This window comes from Dreissena polymorpha, chromosome 7 (assembly GCF_020536995.1).
Source record: "Dreissena polymorpha isolate Duluth1 chromosome 7, UMN_Dpol_1.0, whole genome shotgun sequence".
In the NCBI taxonomy this organism is placed as follows: domain Eukaryota; kingdom Metazoa; phylum Mollusca; class Bivalvia; order Myida; family Dreissenidae; genus Dreissena; species Dreissena polymorpha.
Window position 1 is genome coordinate 49,210,839 of NC_068361.1, and position 22,653 is coordinate 49,233,491.

A 22,653-nucleotide genomic window follows, 5' to 3' on the forward strand; every position below is an offset into this window, starting at 1 on the left:
CTCAGAACAAGACACAAGACACATATAATTCACTGTTCTATATTTACACCTAGCTCTCTATATATTAAACATTATATTCTCTATATATTCTTTATAAAATCCTTGATATTTTACTTTATACATAACACGATGTCCTCTTACTTATTTACAACGGATTCGTATTGAGCGAGACAACTTCATATAGATTTCACTATCTTATTGTTTTACTGCGATTGAGCGAACGAGCGAGCGACCGAGCGTATTTTGGAGTTAACTGCGAAAAGGGTGTTTAATGCAAAACATATTTTGATTTTAACTTTTTAATTTATTTCGTTTTTCATTTTTTTCAAACTTTTAAACAACACTATAAACTGTTAATGTTTTAATTTAAAAAAAAAAAGAAAAAATATGGGCTTTCCGTTGTAGTGGCAGCCATTGTGTGAATACGTTTTTTGTCACTGTTACCTTGACCTTTGACCTAGTGACCTGAAAATCAATAGAGGTCATCAGCGAGTCACGATCAATGTACCTATGAAGTGTCATGATCCTCAGCAAAAGCGTTCTTGAGTTATCATCCGAAAATCATTTTAATATTTTGGGTCACTGTGACCTTGACCTTTGACCTTGTGACCTCAAAATCAATAGGGGTCATCTGCGAGTCATGATCAATCTACCCATGAAGTTTCATGATCCTAGGCGTGTGCGTTCTTGAGTTATCATCCGGAAACCATTTACTATTTCGGGTCACCTTGACCTTGACCTTGTGACCTCAAATTCAATAGGGGTCATCTGCAAGTCATGATCAATGTACCTATGAAGTTTCATGATCCTAGCCTCAAGTGTTCTTGAGTTATCATCCGGAAACCACCTGGTGGACGGACCGACCGACAGACCGACCGACCGACATGTGCAAAGCAATATACCCCCTCTTCTTCGAAGGGGGGCATAAAAATTGCAATATGATACATGTGTATCCTTTAGATGAGGGTCCACGCCCCCCTGAGGTCGATACGGCCCTGACAGTGTGTCAAGAATATACTTTAGGGATTCAGCTGACAGTTAGCACGAGTCTATGAATTCATTAATGAAAAGAAACATCGGAATTATTTTTGTAAAAAATTGTTTTACAATGTAAATAACACGTTTGGGCCCTTGTACGGAATCAATTAGTAATAGAGTGTGGTCCAATTATGGCATATCTTTGTGTTTCACATAGAAGTGGTCAGTTTTACAACTAACTTGACATTAAACACGGGGAAAACATACCATATCGCTGTGCTTAGATGACTGGCCATGATAAAATAGCACTCGTAAGGAAATTTTCTAATATTCAAATTTCCCGCTACATGATCATTGGGTTACTTGCCCTTTGTTTACGTCGTTAAACAACAACAACAACTTCTTCGAATACAATAAACATTTTAATTAAGTGACAAATAAAAACAAACACATAATATTTATTTTAAGGAATATTTATTATAACATATAAAATGAAGAATATATTTCTTGCTATTTTTGTTATCGAAGTAACAGTACATGGCTGATTCGCAGTGAATAAAAACAACAACAACACGCAATGGATCCGACGATGAGCGGAATATGTTGAATAACTGTGAATTATGAGAAAGGTAGTTCACGGTAAGCAGTGTTCCTAGTTTCTTTCACCGGCCTTTTGATTATTATACCATGAAAAGATGTAGGGTACCCTGTTTTTCCAGTAATTTCCCTTGTAAACTGGGAAATGAGCGGGTCCGGGGTCTGCTGCGTTGCATTCCTGTAGTCTTTATACTATATAGGGGTATTTTTTTTTAGCCATTAGATTAGCTATATTGATAAAATTTCAAACTCCTGTGATGTAACTATACCATATCTATGAAGAATTCGAGCGCATCATAGTCAATATATTTATATTTATATATATATATATATATATATATATATATATATATATACATATATATTTTTCATTTATTATTAAGATACACGGCTCAAATATTTATTCCATTCGAATGCTTAAAAAACATTGTAGTAAGGGGTGTTAAGCCGAGATCAGTTGGCTAGGCTTCGCAAAAACATCAACATACGAAAGGCACAAGATATGGTTCCGCGGTGATGATTCTATGCACCGCAACGGGGTTGCTTGCATCGTTAGGAAAAAGGAAGTCAACAGCGTCATCAGTTGCCCAGTCTCCAACAGACTCATTTCCATCCGTATCTCAGCGAGACCTCAAATCATCAATATGGGGGGTGAGGAATAAGATGAAAGAGGCCAAAATGGAGTAGATTGAGGAGCAATGTATCAACATCGATATAGAGATCACACAATCAGCAGTTAAAAGGTTTACAGCACCATTAAGACCCTAACGAAGAATAGTCAGCCCAAGGCCAGTGTTCTAGCAGACGCTGCGTGAATATTCTAACCGAGAGTGCCGCAGTCCCAAACCGTTGGACTAAATACTGTATTGACATCTACAACAATCCTCATTAACCAGGCTCCAGTCTCTTTCAGAACGATCCGAGACCAGAAGGGGACGTTTAAATTCCGTCTATACTTCAGGTAGAGCTGGAGGAGGCAGTACGTAGTCTTAATGCAGGAAAATCTCCGGAAGTGGACAACGTCCCTTCATAGATGATTGCAGCAATGACGGCACTATGCCAAAATATAGGGGAGGAGAAAAAGTGGCCCAATGAGTGCACCCAGTCACTGTTCATCTCCCTACCGAAAAACGGGCTACCTCAAATTGTGCAAGAAAGACTATCAGCATCATCAGTAATCCCAGCAAATCCATGATACGCAAAATCCTTAATCGATTGTAAAGTTAGGCAAAGGAACTGCTAGCCGCCGAAGAACAGGATCGATGCAGACGGAGCATAGTAAAACACATCTTGAATTGACGAGGCATCATTGAGAAACACCTACAGCACCAACGTGAGCTCTTCCACAACTTCATCGACTTATAGAAAGCTTTCGACCGCGTGTGGCATGATGGCCTTTGGCATGTTATGAGAGGATTCAACATTGACGAAAGGCTATTGCAAGTCAACTAAGAACTCTACGGAAACGCAATCTGCGGATTACTGACATATAAATTTCGCCAAAGACTGCTCCTAAACTCCTACACGGAACACATAACCAACGAGTACGTCCGGAAAATGACTGTATTACTTGTTGGCACAAACCTACTGGCGACCGTTAAACGACGAAAGGTTGCTTGGTTTAGACAAGCCACCAGACACGACACTTTGTGTAAAACTGTTCTCCACGGCTAGCTAGATTGAGGTTGCCGTCGATGCCTTTAGAAGAAAAGCTGTGTGGACAATGTTAAAAAGTGGACATCCCTTCCCATTGATAAATTTGACTCAGCAGCACGCAACAGACCTGCCTGAAGGAGGATATTTTATCGCCGTCTCTCATTTTTTTCCAAACCGCCAAACCGGTCAAGAGAATGATGATGATGAATAAATACGAGAAGTGTAAATATAGAAATTTTATCATAAAGGATGATTTGTCAATAAAAGACTATAACACTAGGCAGCATCCAGTCGCGACTGAGTCTGTTACACACTGTTAAGAAAAGCGTCTGGATTTTTTAATATATTGTTTGACATGTAGAAATATTCGGGAATTATGATTTTCGTCGAGATAACTACTTCCAAAGTGAAGTATATCGAGCTCCGCATCACTGGTTATTTTGGATATGTTGTTAATTAATTCAGTGCGTATTTTATTGCAATACGGACAAATGAAATGAGGTGGCTGTTAGATTCAATAGAATCGCAAAAACAAAGAGTCAATCTTTCTTACTAAGGAAGGTTGACTGTTATTCATATTGAAGTCACCAATTATAATGATATCAAATAAGTCGGTTTCGATTGCTAGATCAATACAGTCATCAATTGTTTTACTAAATGATGCATCTGCATTCGTTGGCCTATAAAATCATCAAAATAACACTCGCTTCTTACTCTGCAAGTGGAGTTCAATCCAAGTACATTTTAATGAAATATGTTCGAAGTCAAGTCTGCGTTCATTGTGGATAAAATCTTTAACATATAGCATTGCCCCACCGTGGCTATAATTTGTTCCTTTGCGTTCGAGGAAGTGAAATGAATGGATAAGGAGTTCATCTGTTTCAATAAAGTTGTTGAGCCACTTCTCAGAAAAGGATTAGATATCTAAATTAAAGAGTTCTACGGTAAGAATATCTAATTTGTTTCGTTCATTCTTGACATTGTACTGGATAAACAAACAGTCATTAGGAATTGCTAATAGACAGTTCAGTGTCTTGAACTCCGTTACATTTTACTCTAAAGGACTAATCGATGCAGGGCCTGTGTTCAATTCGATATCATCAGAAAGCAAAATGATAACTTTAATATTTGTAACTTGCACGACTGTTAATAACACTAAAATGGACTTTCTGATAAAAAGTAAATTTGTGACGTCTACCAAATATGGCGCGTTTGTAGGGCCAGTGGATGCATCGTCAAAGCTGGGACTGGCCTTTGTTGTTTCGAAGAGACGATTCCAGAGCGATTTCGTTTTTTTATCGAGACATTTTAAGATGCAAAAAACACAATCTGATATAATCTTATCATCCGAACACAATATTTTAAGTGAATACTCACACGTTACTACACTCCAAGAAGCATAAACAAAGGAAAAATAATATGAAAAGGTAGATGAAAAGTAAGGCATTATGCAAATGCATGTAGGCCGGTCATAAAATAGTATTCACAAGGTCTGTAATAATTAAATTAATGCTTTCTTGAGAAGCCCGTGGATATGTTTTAAGGGCATATTTTAGTGTAAATATAATAGTAACTGCACATGATTGGAATACTTGATACGCATATATAATGTAGTAAAAAGCTATATACATTAATTTTTAGTACAAAGCGAGTATTAAAAGCAATAGTAATTAATATTGTGTACAAACATTTAAAAGCAGTATAAACAGTTCATAGAATTCAATAATCATATTTTTAGTTCTTAAAAGTTGCAATAATTACATACTTTATTTATTTATTTATTATAGTTGGCAAAGCAAAACCGACACATATTTGACAAATAGACCCATGTCATAAAATCATACCGTTCAGACAAAAATTAGGTGTCGATATGTGCATGTATATACATACACATACATATCAAGTGTACTATATAAAGTGTAGTTACACAAACACAAACTTACTCATAATAACGATATTACGGTCATTTACAACTTGCTGGACAACCATTTAGTAAGAACATGCCGTTCAGACATTAATGTAAATACAAGAAACCCAACAAAACAATTGACATCACCAGACAGATACAATAATTATGTTTTAAAATATTAATCCATATACAAAACAGTTGCTATAAGTCCGTTTAGAGTTAAAATACTTATTATAAGGGATTGATTATACAATCAATACAAAAACAAACCACAACGACAATCAATATTGTAAACGGTATTTTACATTTCCAGTTGCACAGGCCCTACAAATAAGCAATGTAGTGCCCTTATAAGGAGCTGATGGGGTGTCCAACAATGTATAGTCATACGAATTCGTTTTTCCAAATCGTGCAGCCCCGCAGAACCGAATGAATGGAATGCATTTCGATATTTGTATTTACGTAATTTGACATTTCATCGGAGTTTGCATGCTTCACACCACTAACATGAAACAGATAGAAGTAAAATGTTTATGATCATTATAATTCGCATAAGCTTGACGTTATAATTTCATGATATATAATAATGTATTCGATTGGGAACATCCTAATTTAGTTTTGCATTTGACCACTTTAGAAGATGAATTTCTTATTGACATTTCATAAAAACTTGCATATTTCGCACAACAATAAACGTTGGAAATGAAATGCTTAATTTAAAAAAAGCTGGATTATAAGGCAACATAAAGTATAGTAATGTTTGCGAACAAAAGCATTTAAAGTTCAATTCGCATGTAATAATGCAAGACATACAGTTTGACCAACAAAATTTATGCGTAAGCAAATTGTCCATTCATCGATCAAACATATCGTTGTGCTAATTTTGTTTTCAAAATAATATGTGAAACAAACTTAATTAATAATTGTTGTCAGACTGACTGCAAATTTAAATATATGTTATTCATGAAGTTACATAACATCAAATTATTCTAAATATCAATACTCTTTTGGTTGATTACATAAGCAAAAAAATAATTCAGAAATTTGTTTTGAAAAGGATTTACTCGTCGCCAGTATGTGGCAAATTGTTCATAACATACGTTTTTAAGGGCAGAGTTAGTACACTGTACATCTAAAAAAGGGTGAATCATTTAACGTCTACAACTGAGCTAACTATGACTTCAACGTCACCCTTCAACAGATAATGCAGTTTCCTTTAAATGACGTCTATGTCAGCTTCGCTCCGATGGAATTGATTTGTCGTTTCACTATCATTATTCTGCATAATAACTGAGTAAGAAAGTGTATTCTTGTTGTTGCCAACGATGATGTCAATGCTAAAAGTGAATAAATATCACGTTTATCCGGTCGTTTCCCTTGTATGGGAGTATAATTGCCATTCATTTCGACGACAATTATTTTGGCAAATATAGATGTTCGTAACGGTCAAGCTGCATGAATGCGAGGAAAACGCGAAATGGACAACTTAGGTAAACACTTGTTATTGATTATCAAAAGACGGAATTAGATTAATTTCATAAATGTATACTATATATAGAAAACATACCTTTGACAAACAGGAGAATAAGGTGTCCAAAAGAATATCCTAATTATAATATCAATGGGCACAATCTACAAGCATGAATTGCCCATATCATTTTAGAGACCTCAGAAGATACTAATTAAGTCACATAATCCAATAAATCTTGCTAGGCAAAAAACTCGTCTACAGCCGCAATGAACGGAAGTCCTATAATTTTGACATTTGAACACCATCTTAAGCTGGTTTTCCATTATATTTGTATCATTATTGTTTTGAAAAAGCTGCATATTGGTTTTACAAAAACATAACCGCAATTACATAAATTGTGTTTTAGTTTAAATACACAATCCATGCAAAAATATAAGCCATTATCTCAGATAAATTACATATTCGTTATGCAATGTTCAGAAGTTTTAGACCACACATCAAATAAAAATATGTTTCTAAATGTAAAACATTTCATAGCAGTAGCAACAATTGTTCGAGGGATGATGTCATGTACAAAACGGTAATGCACGTTATCGTTTTTATCTTCAATAATTGGAACTTAATTTCATTTTCAAACTAAGCCATTTTATAGCATGCTTGCTTACATTTATTTTTTGTTCTATTTGCATCAAACAAACTGTGTTTTTGATTAAACTGCGTTTTTGTAAGACGCATAGTTAACGATTCGTTCCCCTAGCCTGCTCTTTCACTGTGTATTTGTCAAGCATCTCGTAGTTGGATTTGTCCGTTAACACCTCCGTTGTTGTGAAATAGTTTGTGTCCGTCGGATTCTCTGTTTGCTTTCTAACGTTTAGAAAAACATAACAATATAACAATATTCCATTTACATTTAAAACAAACTTGTTTCGTATGCGATAGAACTTATTTAACATAAAGATATACTTCCAAAGAACGAAGATGCTGAGCCATTTTGTTCATATTCAGCTTTATTCACTAACATTGATTAGCAGTCTGTGAAAACGCTACATGCATGCACAATTAACTTATGGCAAAAACAGACAAAGACAATACACATGCGCTGGTCATATGGTACTTGGCAATCTATACGTATAATACGTCCATGGTTACTCTAAATCAACTTATTCGATAGTCATACGCAATGACAAATTGTGCGCGTCACGCCAAATGTTTTCTTTAAGCAAAGAAGAAAGTCACGATGTCATTATTTTTATTTTGTTTATTTATTGGCATATTTGTAATGGCTTACCGGACAATTCGCGTGCAATGTGTAAAATATAGTTAAATAAACCGTTTACACTTGTACACTGTTTATTCAAGCTAATCATAAACGTTTTTTTAATGCTGATATTGATTTCCGTTATGTTTTCAATGTTTCTCGCCATAAATAAAAACATAACAAATTCTTGGTTAAATAAACAAGACATTATTTATCACATATCACATAGTGGCTATTATTAAGAAAACCACAATTACAGAATAATTGCAATTGCACAACGTTGTTAAATATGATTGTCGAATGTTATAGATTTACAATATGTACGACTTTTTATGTTGAAGACGCATGAAGTATGTGTCAAATGCTAACTTGGAAGGTTTACGAAAATGTATTTATATCATACCTTCTAAGTTTACTGCAATAAACAGCTAGAGCAACGACTGCACCGAGTAACACCAACGAAGGTACCACTGAGGCGATAATTGTTGTTTCTGAAATACACATAATTGGTGTTGGAGTGGTTCCTGTGACCCTTAACTCGGTGTCTGTAGTGGGTTTTGTGAAGCTAACCCGACATCTTGTGTATCATATCAATTTGTACTTGCACACGACTGTGGTCACAGTCTTAAGCAGCATTGATCTATACACATATGAAAAGGAAAATGTGAACTATTGCATTTATTTGTCACCTATATTTACAAAAATGTAACTGATTATAAAACATGCTTGGAATTTTTATTTTGAAAAAAAAAGTAAAATCTAAAATTCACCGGTTGTCAGATTTTCCTATTTTAATTGATCTGTCCAATAATATTGGGTTATTTAACTGCGTGGTGTACTATGCTGTTTTATATTTGGACTAGTACAAAGTTGACAGACCACATTGAACGAGCAGCTAGGCGAGTTCAAATTGAGTACAAAGCTGCGTTTGAGGTTAATTATGTCGTTTCTACTTTATTTGAGATATTTACAATAGTAACGTTCAATATATATAACAAAGTCAAGCGCGAACATTCAGTCAGTTACTTTTTTGTGATGTAAACCGTAAATATCGTTGTTCTCGAGTAAAAACGCCATCAGAGAATATTTTGAAAGACATTTAAAGCATATCGAAATATGGTACTTATTAGTAAAGCATGTTTTTGCAGGTCTGTAATATGTCGATTTTCAACGTCTAGGAAATCCTTTGTGAAGGATACCTTGTTTATTGGATATGTGTTGGTTTTCTCCATCGCAATTCGGCAGGGCTGGATCCCAAATCGAATCTGTGCACTTAGAGTCATAACTTGGTATCTCTTTCGGTGCGATGCATTCTACATACATCTAGGAGAGGATAAAATAAAACAGGATATACAGTGACATTCAGTTCACTTGCAAATGTTTGTGTATCAACGCAAGGTCAATATAACATTTCTTCGATATTTATTTTTTTTACAAATATGTTATTTGTTCATGGAACCTTTTCTACTTTTAATACTATTTAATAATTGACTTATTTGATTTATTAATTAATCATAATAATTGCCCATAAAGACCTTCAAAAATAGGCTCTCCGAAGGAATGTGTGCTGTAATAATTTTACTACTACATAACTTTTTTTTGCTTTACGATTAGTAGACTAGAACATGTGTTATAATCCAAACTATGTATGTCCAATTCAAACACGATACTAAGAATTATATTTTTAAAATAACACACTGGAAGTGTTCCTTGAAATGATACTTGATTTGTGTTCGTTTTACCAGTGACAGTGGATTTATACCATAAAATATGTATTCTGGATTAAATTTCCTTTCCATGCAATTTCATTAGAACTAGACATGTCGCCACAAGACAACGATACATCCACATTGCAATAGTCTCCTAATATCACTCACGTAGCACAATTAATGATACGTTGCCACGATCACACTTGGCGTTACGAGTGCATTAGGGAAAAAATCGTTAACTGATCTTTCCTGATCGCATCGGGTATTATCATCTATGAAGTAAATCTTGCTAAACGTATTAAATTTTGAAATTTGAACAGTTAAAACACAACGAATAATACAATCAACTGCAATCATTTGTTGATCGGGGTCATTGTAGCAAATTGTATGGTACAGTACAAAGTGCAACAAACAAAGGTTTTCTGTTGTGGTGACAGCAGTCGATCTTGTGCAAGACGGAACATCAGGTTCTGCTACGATCGTTTGCGATCTTAGAATACATGAAACAGAATCAATCATGTTATAAGTATCTAATTCTCTTCCAGTCGTGGCTCTTGTCGTTAATACAATACATTTGAAGAAAAATATATCGCACTCATAATTGAATCGTATCGTAACGGATAGCATCGATTCTTGATAAACGTAAGGCAACGTATCATCAAATCGAGGCCCAATTTTGTAATAATTCGAAACACGACCACCGAACCGTTTATATCTGACTCGGAGATCAGACTTTATCAGATCGTGGCACCTGTTATTGTTAAAATGTTAACAAATTGCACTTGAGCGCAAAAGCAGCGAAGCAGAACGTCATATGTAAGCCTGAAGGTTCAGAGAAATATATTAGTGAAATGTGGCCAATCTCGTTTCGAAAGACAGAATAATGCGAACTAATTTTAACTAAACTTCGTTGTTATATGCTTGTCAAATTTCATCCCTGAAGAAACAATAATGTTTAGTTACGCGCAACATAAATTACAAACATGCCATATAGGTGTTTAGTTCAAAAGTCCCAACCAAATTTTAGAGGTGCCCAAGTGCACATGTCGATTTATATGTTTGCAAAATTTCATCATTTTAGGAACATACAAGCATATACGTCAAAACATGTATTTTATTTTGCAAAAAGGACCATAACTGCGATTTTGTATAAAGCAAATACGAAAGTGCGTAAGTTTACATGCTGGTCAATATTCTTTAAGAGTCATACTTTTAGCAGAAATACGTTGCAAGTTAGGTACGACACAAAACAAATTCCTTAGAAAATGGCCTTATTTCATTATTTTGGAAAATTCGGAATAAAAATGAAACATGATAGTTATTATATAAAATATGTTCTGCAAAGTTCCATATTTCTACCAGAAATATTATGTTGTTGTGCACGTGACATTCACGTGGCATTCACGTGAAGTCGTCATAAGAGCAGTTGAATATATTCATAAATAAAAGTCAGTGCCAAATAACTATTGCCAAGCTAATTACATGCAAAAATCAACGCTTAATAGTTATATATATCCAAGAAATTACGAAATATTTCATTCATATCTCTAAAGAATTATGACATTAAAAAAATGCTTAACATTAACGTTAAGTAGACCGTAGCGCTTACGAATGTTCCCGAGTTTACGTATTCCGTGGTTCGGCCAATTCCATCCGCAGTAATGTTCGGTTTGAAGACATATCGGGTCCTGTCGTACACACACCGATCTAGATCAAAGCGGAAGGTGTTTGTTTATGCAGATATTAAGGCGTATAGTCGGAAAGACTTGACCAAAGGGAAGTATGCCTTCAGTGGAGTTCCGGAGAAACAGTTATGTAAGTAATACTCCTGGCATTTCAATTGTGTATATGTTTCTTATTATACCCGTATAAAAAATAGACCAATATCGGTCATCATATAAAGTAGGAATATACTGATATAAATCATATTACAGCCTAAATTTTACATAAAATAGGTAGGTCGGTAATTAATCTTTATTATTATATTCAAACGCGCTACAGATTTTGCGACCATTAGAAGTTTCGGTTGTTGTCTGTATGCCAGTATAAATGCGCGTTTGTTTTTACACCGACCGAATGAATAATTCCATTTCGTTCAGTAAAGTGTTTTGTGCTCTTGATGATAAGTATGCGTTTTATCTTGATGAAGCAGACTCGGAGTAAATATGAGCCTATGTCAAGGAATTATGGGTTTAATACATGTGCGTAAAATGTTGTCAAGATGAATCGAGATTTTCGTTGAAACAAGATTTCCATATTAACGGACGTCTTGAAGAATTCACTTACGAATGTCAACACAATTGTTGTTGACAGCAAGCTTTATTTATAAATTAATTTAGTTTAAACCTATTTATTTAAGCTCGATTGCATCGAAAGCCTCTGGCTTATTGAAACGCTCTCGAGTCCGTTTCCTGGACCTAGAACCAGTCCTTGGTGTCTTTAGGGGAGATCTAAAGAACGCTCCCACAGTGGGGATCGAACCCATGACCTCCCGGTCGCCCGGCGGATACCATATCCATTACACCATGGCGACTTTTAATATTTATATATTGATCTCTATGATATATAATATTATATAAAATACTTACTATTTTGAGTAGTTATTTCTCTATGCTCTTTTTTCTTTGACGGCATCGTTGCCTTATGCGTTGTTGTTACTGTGGCCATAGTCGCTGTTGTCGGCCAAGGTGTTGTGGTCGTTGTCGGTGTGGACGTTGTTGAAGGTGTAGTGATTGTTGTAGATGTTGTGGTTTTTGTGGGAGAGGTGATTGTTCTAGGTGTGGTAGTTGTTGTAAGTGTGGTTGTGTGGGTGGCTATGGTGGTTGCAACGCAAATGACATCGGCGGACGTCCATTCTCCGTCAAAGCACGTAGCGTTTGACGTGGTTCCACGCTCATCGAAGCCTGCGTTACATTTGTAATGTACAACAGTCTGGTGGGGGAAGGTTATGTAGGGCGTGATTCTTTCGGACGCTGTGGCATTCTCAATCCTAGGGGGCGCTCGGCATCGTTTATTGTCTAAAATTGAGCCATGCTGTGTGAAAACGGGGCTTAATGCAAATGCGGAAATTGTTTTGGTTAAGCTTTATTTCATTTCACTGGATTATTTCGAGATAAAGTTATACCAGCTAAAAGTTACAGATATAAAAAGGGCAAAGAAGACAAGCGATTCAAATAGTTCGTTAAAAAAACACATTATTCCAACAAAGTCATACCTTGGCAAACCGGAAGTGTTGGACTCCAATTTCCGGCGCTGCACAAATGTTTACTGATGTTCAACACAGCATCTCCTTGACGGTCCTTGTTACATACCACCCGGATAAAAATGCCGTCACGTAGCCGCTCTCCGGAGTTGTAGAAGGTCTTTCCGGAAGCAGTTCGCCCGTAAAACGGCCTGTAACTCGCCCGGCTGAACTGCGAATCCGATGGGGTCACACAGTCTGAGGACAAATAAGGATGAGCCTCGCTCTGATAAAACGGGGTGCATGTGCGTTAATTGTCGTCCCACATTAGCCTGTGCAGCCCGCACACGCTAATAAGGGACGACAGTTGCAGCCTAAATTGGACTTTCGCTAAGAAAAGACATCCTTTAAACGAAAGGTACCATAAAGCGGAAAGTTTCCTCCCCTCATTAACCTGCGACGGCAATTTACACGCATGCATTTAACATCGTTTTCCCAGAGCGATGCTCGTATAAAGGCAAAATAACAATACGGTATGATAACGGTAAAAATACGGTTCGCCTGTGCGAACGAAACTTTTAGTGCATGCATAAAGCCCCGTTCTTCCTGAGCGCGTCTCATTTATTTCAGTGAATTACAAAACGTTCTAACCTTCCGCTAAAATCTCCAAAGTACAGGCCAGAGCAGTTATCAACTGTCCCCACATGTTGTTCAAAGGTTTGAGATTTAATGACTTACAAAGTTGCGCACATGTTTAACACCGACCAAATGAATCATTCCAAAGTGATTTTCGTGTAGATAAGTGTTCATTATAATATAATAATTATGCGTTTCATCTTGATGAAGCCGAATCGCAGTCAATATTTGTACTTCAATCAACAATACCCACTTGACATAGTCCTTTCTTGAAGTGTTAAAGCGTCTTGCTCATCATGATTTCACTGGAAATCCGTCATTCAACTTGTTTTCAGACATTGTTGTAACATGTCTTTCAAATTCACATGCCTCGAGGAAGTTGAATTGTTGTGTTCTTGAGTACAATTATGTACAGTGGTACTTCATACGTAGTAAGCTTAGCAAAGAAAACAAATACATCTCTTGAGTACAATTATGTACAGTGGCACTTCATACGTAGTAAGCTTAGCAAAGAAAACAAATACATCTCTTGAGTACAATTATGTACAGTGGCACTTCATACGTAGTAAGCTTAGCAAAGAAAACAAATACATCTCTTGAGTACAATTATGTACAGTGGCACTTCATACGTAGTAAGCTTAGCAAAGAAAACAAATACATCTCTTGAGTACAATTATGTACAGTGGCACTTCATACGTAGTAAGCTTAGCAAAGAAAACAAATACATCTCTTGAGTACAATTATGTACAGTGGTACTTCATACGTAGTAAGCTTAGCAAAGAAAACAAATGCATTTGTACATCAACGCCATTCAACGAAATGTTTGTGAGTAATTACTGAAATGTCATTTTGTCCTAAATGCTGGTATGATTTACGTATACAATCATAACTATATAGTCAGTGCTGTTGTGGTTGAAAGGTGGTGCTGTCATATATGACAAGTCAGTGGCGTTTCGTATGAAAAGTCAGTGTTGTCAAGTATAACAAGTCTATATTGTCATGTATGACATGTCAGTGTTGTTATATATAAAAGTCAGTATTGTCATGTATGACAAGTCAGTGTTGTTATGTATAAATGTCAGTATTGTCATATATGACAAATCAGTGCTGTTATATATAAAAGTCAGTATTGTCATGTATGACAAGTCAGTGTTGTAATATATAACAAGTCAGTATTGTCATGTATAACAAGTCAGTGGCGTTTCGTATGAAAAGTCAGTGTTGTCAAGTATTACACGTCAGTATTGTCATGTATTACAAGTCAGTGTTGCAATGTATAACAAGTCAGTATTGTCATGTATGACGAGTCTTTGCTGTCATATATGACAAGTCAGTGTTGTCATGTCTGACAAGTCAGTATTGTCGTGTATGACAAGTCTGTGTTGTCATGTATGACAAGTCAGTATTGTCATGTATGACAAGTCAGTGATGTTTCGTATGACAAGCCTGTGTTGTCACGTATAACAAGTCAGTATTGTCATCAATGAACGCATATAGATCCATCAGTTTCATTTTACAACCGATGTAATTAGTGAATATCTTTCACTATGAATTGACGTTAATTATGAGAAATATGTTATATACAAATTCTTTGTTCGCACTTATGAGTTCTTAGAGTTTTACAAGTTTGCGTATGTTCAACAATTACACACTTTAAATAACTTCCCAATATCCCGGTGTAAAATTAACAATAGTTATTGATAAGAAATGAAGTACATATACTTCCTTGATTAATGTAGTGTTCTAATTATGCTGGAGACATGTTCTAGGAATACTTGAAGATGCCAAAAGCAGCTCAATTGATAGTGTGTGTAAGTAGTTCATGTTCATTATGCTAAATGCTTTTCAACAACGAAAATACAAAACTACGAAATCCGAAAGTCGTGCACGTCAATAATTCAAATGTTTCGTGCTTAAATAAGTTTTACTCTATAGTTTTGTTAACGGGGATCCGATATGATACAATATTACAAAAAATGTTTGAATGATTGTGTTTGTTACAGCAACGAATCGTTTTCGTTTTTCAGATTTTTTTTATTTAAATAACCTGAATTAAATAGTGTGCAGAACCGGTTTTGGTATTACATGACACAAATTAAAACGCTAGACTTTTCAAGTGAAATAAAACGTTCTCAAGTAAAGACGAGTGCTTTATTTTAACCCGCAGAAAGATGCAACCGCTTCAAGAAATATGGTCAAACGTGTAACCTGGTGATTTAGCCAACTGAACATGCCTCTACCATTTTACCTGGTTACTTAGCCAACTGAACATGCCGCTACCATCTTTTCCCAAACTTGATGCGTTATCATAAACAGAATAAAATTCAAAAATAAAAAATATTAACAGACACATATATATAAATGCAATTAATTCATCGCGTTCACTTGAATGATGATAATAATGATGATGATGATGATTCCCCAGTGTAAAAGATGTCTGACGTGTTCTCGGTAATGACACAAGTATGCCCTAATCATTAATTAAAATACGACTTCTGCGATGTGAACACTAGTCTATCTAATAACAATAAAAGAGAATAAAAGCTTTTTTCTTGATGGACTCGTTATTTATTCAATGGTGTGTGTGTTATTTAAATATTTTGCACAAACGCCGACAGTGTGTGTCCATAAATTAGGCGTAATTGTCCAGATAGTTCATACAGCAATGTAATGAAGAAACAAGCTATTCAATATTTAATAACCAAGAAATTAAAATTTACCTGGAATATAACATACTTAAGACTATAACAGACTTCTAGACATGGTGAATTAATAAGTTTTCAGTTTCGAGTTCGTTTTCGTTGAACGGCTTTTTGTTGATATTGGCAACAAACTATGATGTCGTTTGGCAAATTTCGCACGAAACACAACGTCAATACGATTTACGCAACACATTCTATGCGTTTATCGAAAAGTATTACGGCCTTGAATATTTGTATTAAAATTTGCATACGGAATTGGTTCATCACGAAATGAAACACTGGTCACATGATCAATTGAAGATTATTCTTAACAAGTCGAGATTTATTTATACAATGTTTGATAGTCAGGAGTGTTCATTCACGTATTTAGATGATATATAGAGGATATTTGTTCATGTCAGCGTAAGATCGTTTGTTATTTCACAATGATCATAGAAAATATTCTTCTTCTATGATCACGAGTGAAAAAAACAAACTATCTTACATTGACATGAACAAATTTTCTGTTTCTTTCATGCCTTTTTTTTCAAGAAAATTATTAACAGCTGTTTCCTTTTCGCTGAAAAGTTACCCTTTCTCCCGTGGCGTGCCTCAATAAATTTCAATACACAAAATGACGTCATTACACCAGCGAAATTCTCCGGTTAAACTCTTTTACAATGTACATAAACGGTGCAAAAAGCATGAAATAAAAAGAAAATGTGTTTGATTCGATGGAATATTGTTTTAAATTCACTCGTTACCATAAAAAATATATATAAATCTTGAAATAAATCTTGATATAATAATCTAAAAATAGAAAAAGTAGTTCCGAACATTAGTTATTTTCACCGGTGAAAATAACAATTTGTTTATTTTCACTGCTGTTATTTCACTGCAGAAATGTCATATTTCATCATTGAGAATAAAAGAAACAAGCATTATGTACTGTTGCGAGAAAGCGAAAGAAGTGTTTATTATAACACATTGGAATTTTAATGTATTTAATGTTGTGTGAATTATAAATACTCTCATTAGAAACGAACCTCAACATAGAATATATACTGAAACATATAATGCACGTATCTTAAAAATATCTAAAATTAATGATTTGCTATACCAGAATCAGAAATTTATTTATATCAGTAAATGTATTGAAATATGAGTTTTGTTTTTTCTAGGTAAATACATGTATCCATAATTGTTAATTCAATTTAAATGTACACTATGTAAATTTAATAATAATACTTGCTTGTATGTAAACTCATCCCTTGTACGTACATGAAAATACATATATATATAAATACACATACAATATTTATATAATTATTATATTTAATGATTGACATTTAAGACAAGTTATTGCAAAATCCATCAACACATGGTATTGGTTTTGCTGTGACATGAACATTCGCACAGCTCTATAGACTGACATAATACAAACGGACAGTGCAACTGCAATATTCCGCTTTAATGGAAGGGGAGGTGCGTAATTAAATAACAACAGTATTACATTTTTATTGGAAAAAACATCGTTAGTACCACTATCCTCGATAAAATACCAACAGTGTGTCCTCTTGATACTACGTGGCTTTTGGCTGTCTGGAAACTAATCCATGTGACATGTATTTTTGATTAATTCTTTAACTATATCAACTATATGTTTGTTTATAAATTAATTGACTGCGTTATATGTTTGTTTATAAATTAATTGACTATATGTTTGTTGATAATTTGATTGACTGAGATGGATTTAATGATGATATTCTTCTTATATGCGGTAATGGGTAAGTGTTCGGAAGAGTTTTTACCACATGCATTCAGCCCAGTTTTACCAGACTAAGACCGATTGACTCAAAATGCAGAATTAACACAGTTTCCACAGCGTAGAGGCATTCAACTCCACATTTAAGTTCTTTCAAAGGCACGAACAGCCTTTTTTAGAAATAAACAGTGACAATTAATCGTAAGGCACCGAATAAATCATGTTATGATATAGATTAGTCTGCTCAATGTTAATGGTTATATACACACAAAAAACTACAATTGTGTAACGATTGTGTTATTATTTTTTCCGATAATTCATTTGACACAAATAAACACAGTCCATGAACAAAGTGTGTGGAAATGTGCGGAGAATTTCTTTAATATTATCTTCATGTTATAAGACAAAATCCCAAAACATTATTTAAGTGATGAAAATGTCTAAATACAGATAATTAACACATTTTTGTATGACATAATACATTAATTCAATACCTTATGAATATGTATTTTGTATGACACTTTACTACCGAATTATAAAGAAAGATGTTTATCGAAAGAGCCTATCAATATACTTTTTCCTTTATAATTTGGTCAGCATCAAGATGTGATAACACAACGATCGAGATGTTCGGAGTGTACATCTTTCGTATTTCCCATCAGAACACTTTGAACTGTAAAAATACTAGCACATATTAAGTTTCTGGTTTTTCTCGCAGCGCTCGAGGCTGTGGCAGACACCATTACCATACCGGAAGGAGAACTCTTTGACTCCCATGTATACTTCCGCCGACAGCAGACGAGAATATTACGGTAGGGAAAGGTCATGGTCTCGATTTATCATAGTGTAACAATTGACACCAGTTTGTTTTAACTTTTACGAAATAAGCGTTTAGAAAATACTATAATCAATTAAACAATCTTAATTAAATTTAAATTGACTTTAGGGAAACATTTTAATGTGACGTTTTTGAAAATAAAGCCTTTATTTCCTATATATATTGTGCACCAGCACCGAACAGTTTATTCTGTCTTGTTTTGTTGTTGTTGTTTGGTTGTTGTTGTTGTTGTTGTTGTTGTTTGTTATGGAGAGGGTTGAGTAATTCAATGCTAAATCAATTTATTTCAATCTCAGTCATCCATCAAAATCAGTCAAACAGTACCCTGAAAGAACATCGCATAGTCATAAGCATGACAAATACCCTCATAACGACAGTCTCCTGGTATCGATAAGCTTGTTTACCATAAGACGTCACACGCATTTTGTTTCACTTACATAAATATGCTTGAGAATGACTACAGACGCAACCAAAATGAGGAACAGACACCTATAATTGCAATTCAAAATCTTACTTCTACTGAAATAATCAAAATGTATCGCTATTCCATTCAAAATTTTGGTCCTCTGTATTAATCTTTTACATAAATCGCAAAGTGAAGCAGACGACAGCGCAACTGTAAACACAACACTTTCATAAATTTTATTTATTTTCAAGAAAATACTTTTACTTTTTTCCGATTTTTAGAAAAAAAAATCTAGAATAAAGACTATGCGCATACATTGCGAAAATAGGTGACGTGACGATATACATGTACACATGTTCAGTGGGAATACCTCGTCCCGATTGGATACCAATTTTATCAAATCTTTTAGTTGATGCATACATGAAGAAATTTATTTGAACAAATTGCGAACGTTTGTGTCTATGCAATTCTTGAAGTGACCCTTTCACGTTTTGGTTAATTGACAATATTGAAAGCAACAGTTTTGCACAGTTTCGTTGTACTTAAAAACCTGAAAAATATAAAGCGTTACAAACGCGAAACGATTAAAAAACTCGTAGAGTTCTTTTGTTATCGTTATATTTTGTGACATTGCGAGGATTGCTTATATACTGTATAAAATACACCAATCACTGCTTAGCCAGGGATTGCTGACTGGTTTATGTGATAACGGAAACTCGTTCGGAAACTTGGCGGATACCGAACTATCGTTCGGACAGCTTTCGTGAATTTCGTACTATAAGTGAAAATGTTAACGATATCGTTTGCATGCGTTTTATAGTAAGCGCGTTTGTGACGGAACACCGGAAGAACGTAGACGTCATAATCCCCGTAATCGTCCTCAAGACACACTCAAAAGACGTATTTTAGAATAGACTTCTTCTCCATTGTATCGTCATTTCAGGACATCCATTTTAAACAGTGTTATAAAAATTAATTACAACAAAATTAGGGACATAATGAAATCTATTAATTCGTTTTTCTCGATAAATGTTAGAGCTTAAATATAGTTTTCAACGTAGTAACCAGTCAGAAAAAAGTAACATAAAGTTTTCCGGTTTATTCTGAATGACGGCACACATGACGCCATCGGATTTGACGGCGTATATATATATGCGTTAAAGCGTTTCAACGTTAACGGGGCCATTTTAAAGTCGAATCGGAAACGAGACAAGTATTAAAGGGATCTTTTCACGCTTTGGTAAATTGACAAAATTGAAAAAAGTTGTTTCAGATTCGCAAATTTTCGTTTTAGTTATGATATTTGTGAGGAAACAGTAATACTGAACATTTACCATGGTCTAATATAGCCATTATATGCATCTTTTGACGATTTTAAAACCTAAAAATTATCAAGCGTTGCAACGCGAAACGATTGAATAATTTGGAGAGTTCTGTTTTTGTCGTTAAATTTTGTGAAACTACGAAGATTGCTTATAAAAGGTATAACATACTTCATGTATATGTACTCGGCGGAATAGCTCAGTAGGCTAAAGCGTTTTTACTTCAGGACTCTGGCAGGACTCCAGGGGTCACTGGTTCGAAACCTGGTCCGGGCAATATTCTTTTCCTTTTTTAAATTTTATTCTTGATTTTTTACTGGAGCTTTTACGATCCAATGTTTACATTTATCGATATAAAGCATTTAATGAATAAGTTAAAAAATGCCAAAATCTGTGAAAAGGCCCCTTTAAGTAGTTTAAATTGGAAATAAGCAAGTATTTGATAATACGGATTTAGTGTCTCGAACGTAACACGAACTACCTCAATATTAAGGAATGTGTACCTCTTTATTAAGGAAAGAATAAATCATCGTATTTAGAAATTTGTATTTCCTTATTGAGGAGTTGGTACCTCGGTATTTAGGAATTAGTACCTCCTTATTAACGAGTTAGTTCATCATTATTGATACCTCCTTCTTTACGACCTGGAACCTCCTAATTTATTAATTGGTGCCTCCTTATCTTCGAATTGATACGAGTGTGTACTAAGTATCTCCCTATTTAGAGAGAATAGTTTTGAAACCAGTGGTAATGACAGCACACTGACGATTTCACTATGGACGTGATTCAGGTTAGGTGGCTCTACAACTCCTTGGTGGTGTCGGAGGATGACAACGTTACCATGGAGATGGTCGATGCCGACAGGGCGCGCTTCACCATCCAGCGGAATTACGCCAGTGACTGGTAACCGAAGTGTTGTAATTATGTTGTCGTCATGTGGTGCAACGTGACCGGTCAGCCCTCTCCAAGCGTCAAGTGGTTCTACCGGAAGTACGAGAACTCGCCCCAGACTTGTGAGCAAATCCATCCTTGTTCGTATGTGATATTGTTCCTGAGTTATTTTCTTTTTTACAAAGAAACAGTTTTTTCGTTTCAATGGAATTTTTCGACAGTATTTTCAGCCATATTAAAGGGGTCTTTTCACGGTTTGGTAAATTGCCAAAATTGAAAAAAGTTGTTTCAGATTCGCAAATTTTCGTTTTAGTTATGATATTTGTGAGGAAACAGTATTACTGAACATTTACCATTGTCCAATATAGCCATTATATGAATCTTTTGACGATTTGAAAACCTAAAAATTATAAATAATGAATAATTTGGAGAGTTCTGTTGTTGTCGTTTAAATTTACGAAACTACGAAGATTGCTTATATAAGGTATAAATACTTTACTTGTGTATATCCGGCGGAATAGCCGAGAGGGCTAATGCATGTTTACTTCAGACTAACTCCAGGACTCCGGGGGTCACTGGTTCGAGCCCTGGTACCGGCTACTTTTTTTCATTTTTTTAAATTGAATTCTTGATTTTTTACTGGAGCTTTTAAGATCCAATGTTTACATTTATCAATATAAAGCATTTAATGACAAACTTCAAAATATGCCAAAATCTGTGAAAAGGCCCCTTTAAGGCGATGTGTTAACAAACAGCATTCCGGTTTACATGTACTTAGTGCACTTACTTATACTGTTAACTGACATTCGCCCTTTAAAATCAGAGGTAAGGAAAGAATGGTAATAGAAAGGATTTCAAGACTAATCCCAATCTAAACGCAGAGTTGTCGTTCCATGCTTTCACATACAGTCTCCGCCATCACAAGAAAATCGTCCAGATTTGGTAGGATTTTATTATTTTTGTTCAAGTATTATATAATGAAAAGTAGAATCATGTTCTTTTATATTTTTTAAAGAGCGTATAAGTTTATGTTTACAATAAAACATAAATTACCTTAATTAGAAATAGTATTAAAAAACAATTAGAACCTTATTGTACCACATGTATCATCACGTGGTTGGTTATGAAGGCATGGCTTTGATCCAGCTATACTGGTTCCACTTAAATCTCTGCACGGAGCTTGGACTTATCCCACATGAATTAAATGAGGCGGTATGTATTGCAGATATCGGCTTGGACTTATCCCACATGAGTTAAATGAGGCGGTATATATTGCAGATATCGGCTTGGACTTATCCCACATGAATTAAATGAGGCGGTTTACATTGCAGATATCGGCCTCTATAATCACATGA

General features: G+C 34.9%; 1 protein-coding gene across 1 annotated transcript in view; it reads right to left on the bottom strand.

The window, feature by feature from the left end:
* Positions 1–13,542, bottom strand: part of LOC127837237 (complement receptor type 2-like) — a 346,639-nt gene extending 333,097 nt beyond the window's left edge. The window contains exons 1-4 of the mRNA XM_052364158.1: positions 13,411–13,542; positions 12,793–13,017; positions 12,167–12,595; positions 11,188–11,285 (exon numbers count right to left, since the gene is read on the bottom strand). Coding sequence (XP_052220118.1) covers positions 11,188–11,285; positions 12,167–12,595; positions 12,793–13,017; positions 13,411–13,465 — 807 coding nt within the window. The 5' untranslated portion in view covers positions 13,466–13,542. The remainder of the gene's footprint in view (positions 1–11,187; positions 11,286–12,166; positions 12,596–12,792; positions 13,018–13,410) is intronic.
* Positions 13,543–22,653: the final 9,111 nt, after the last annotated feature.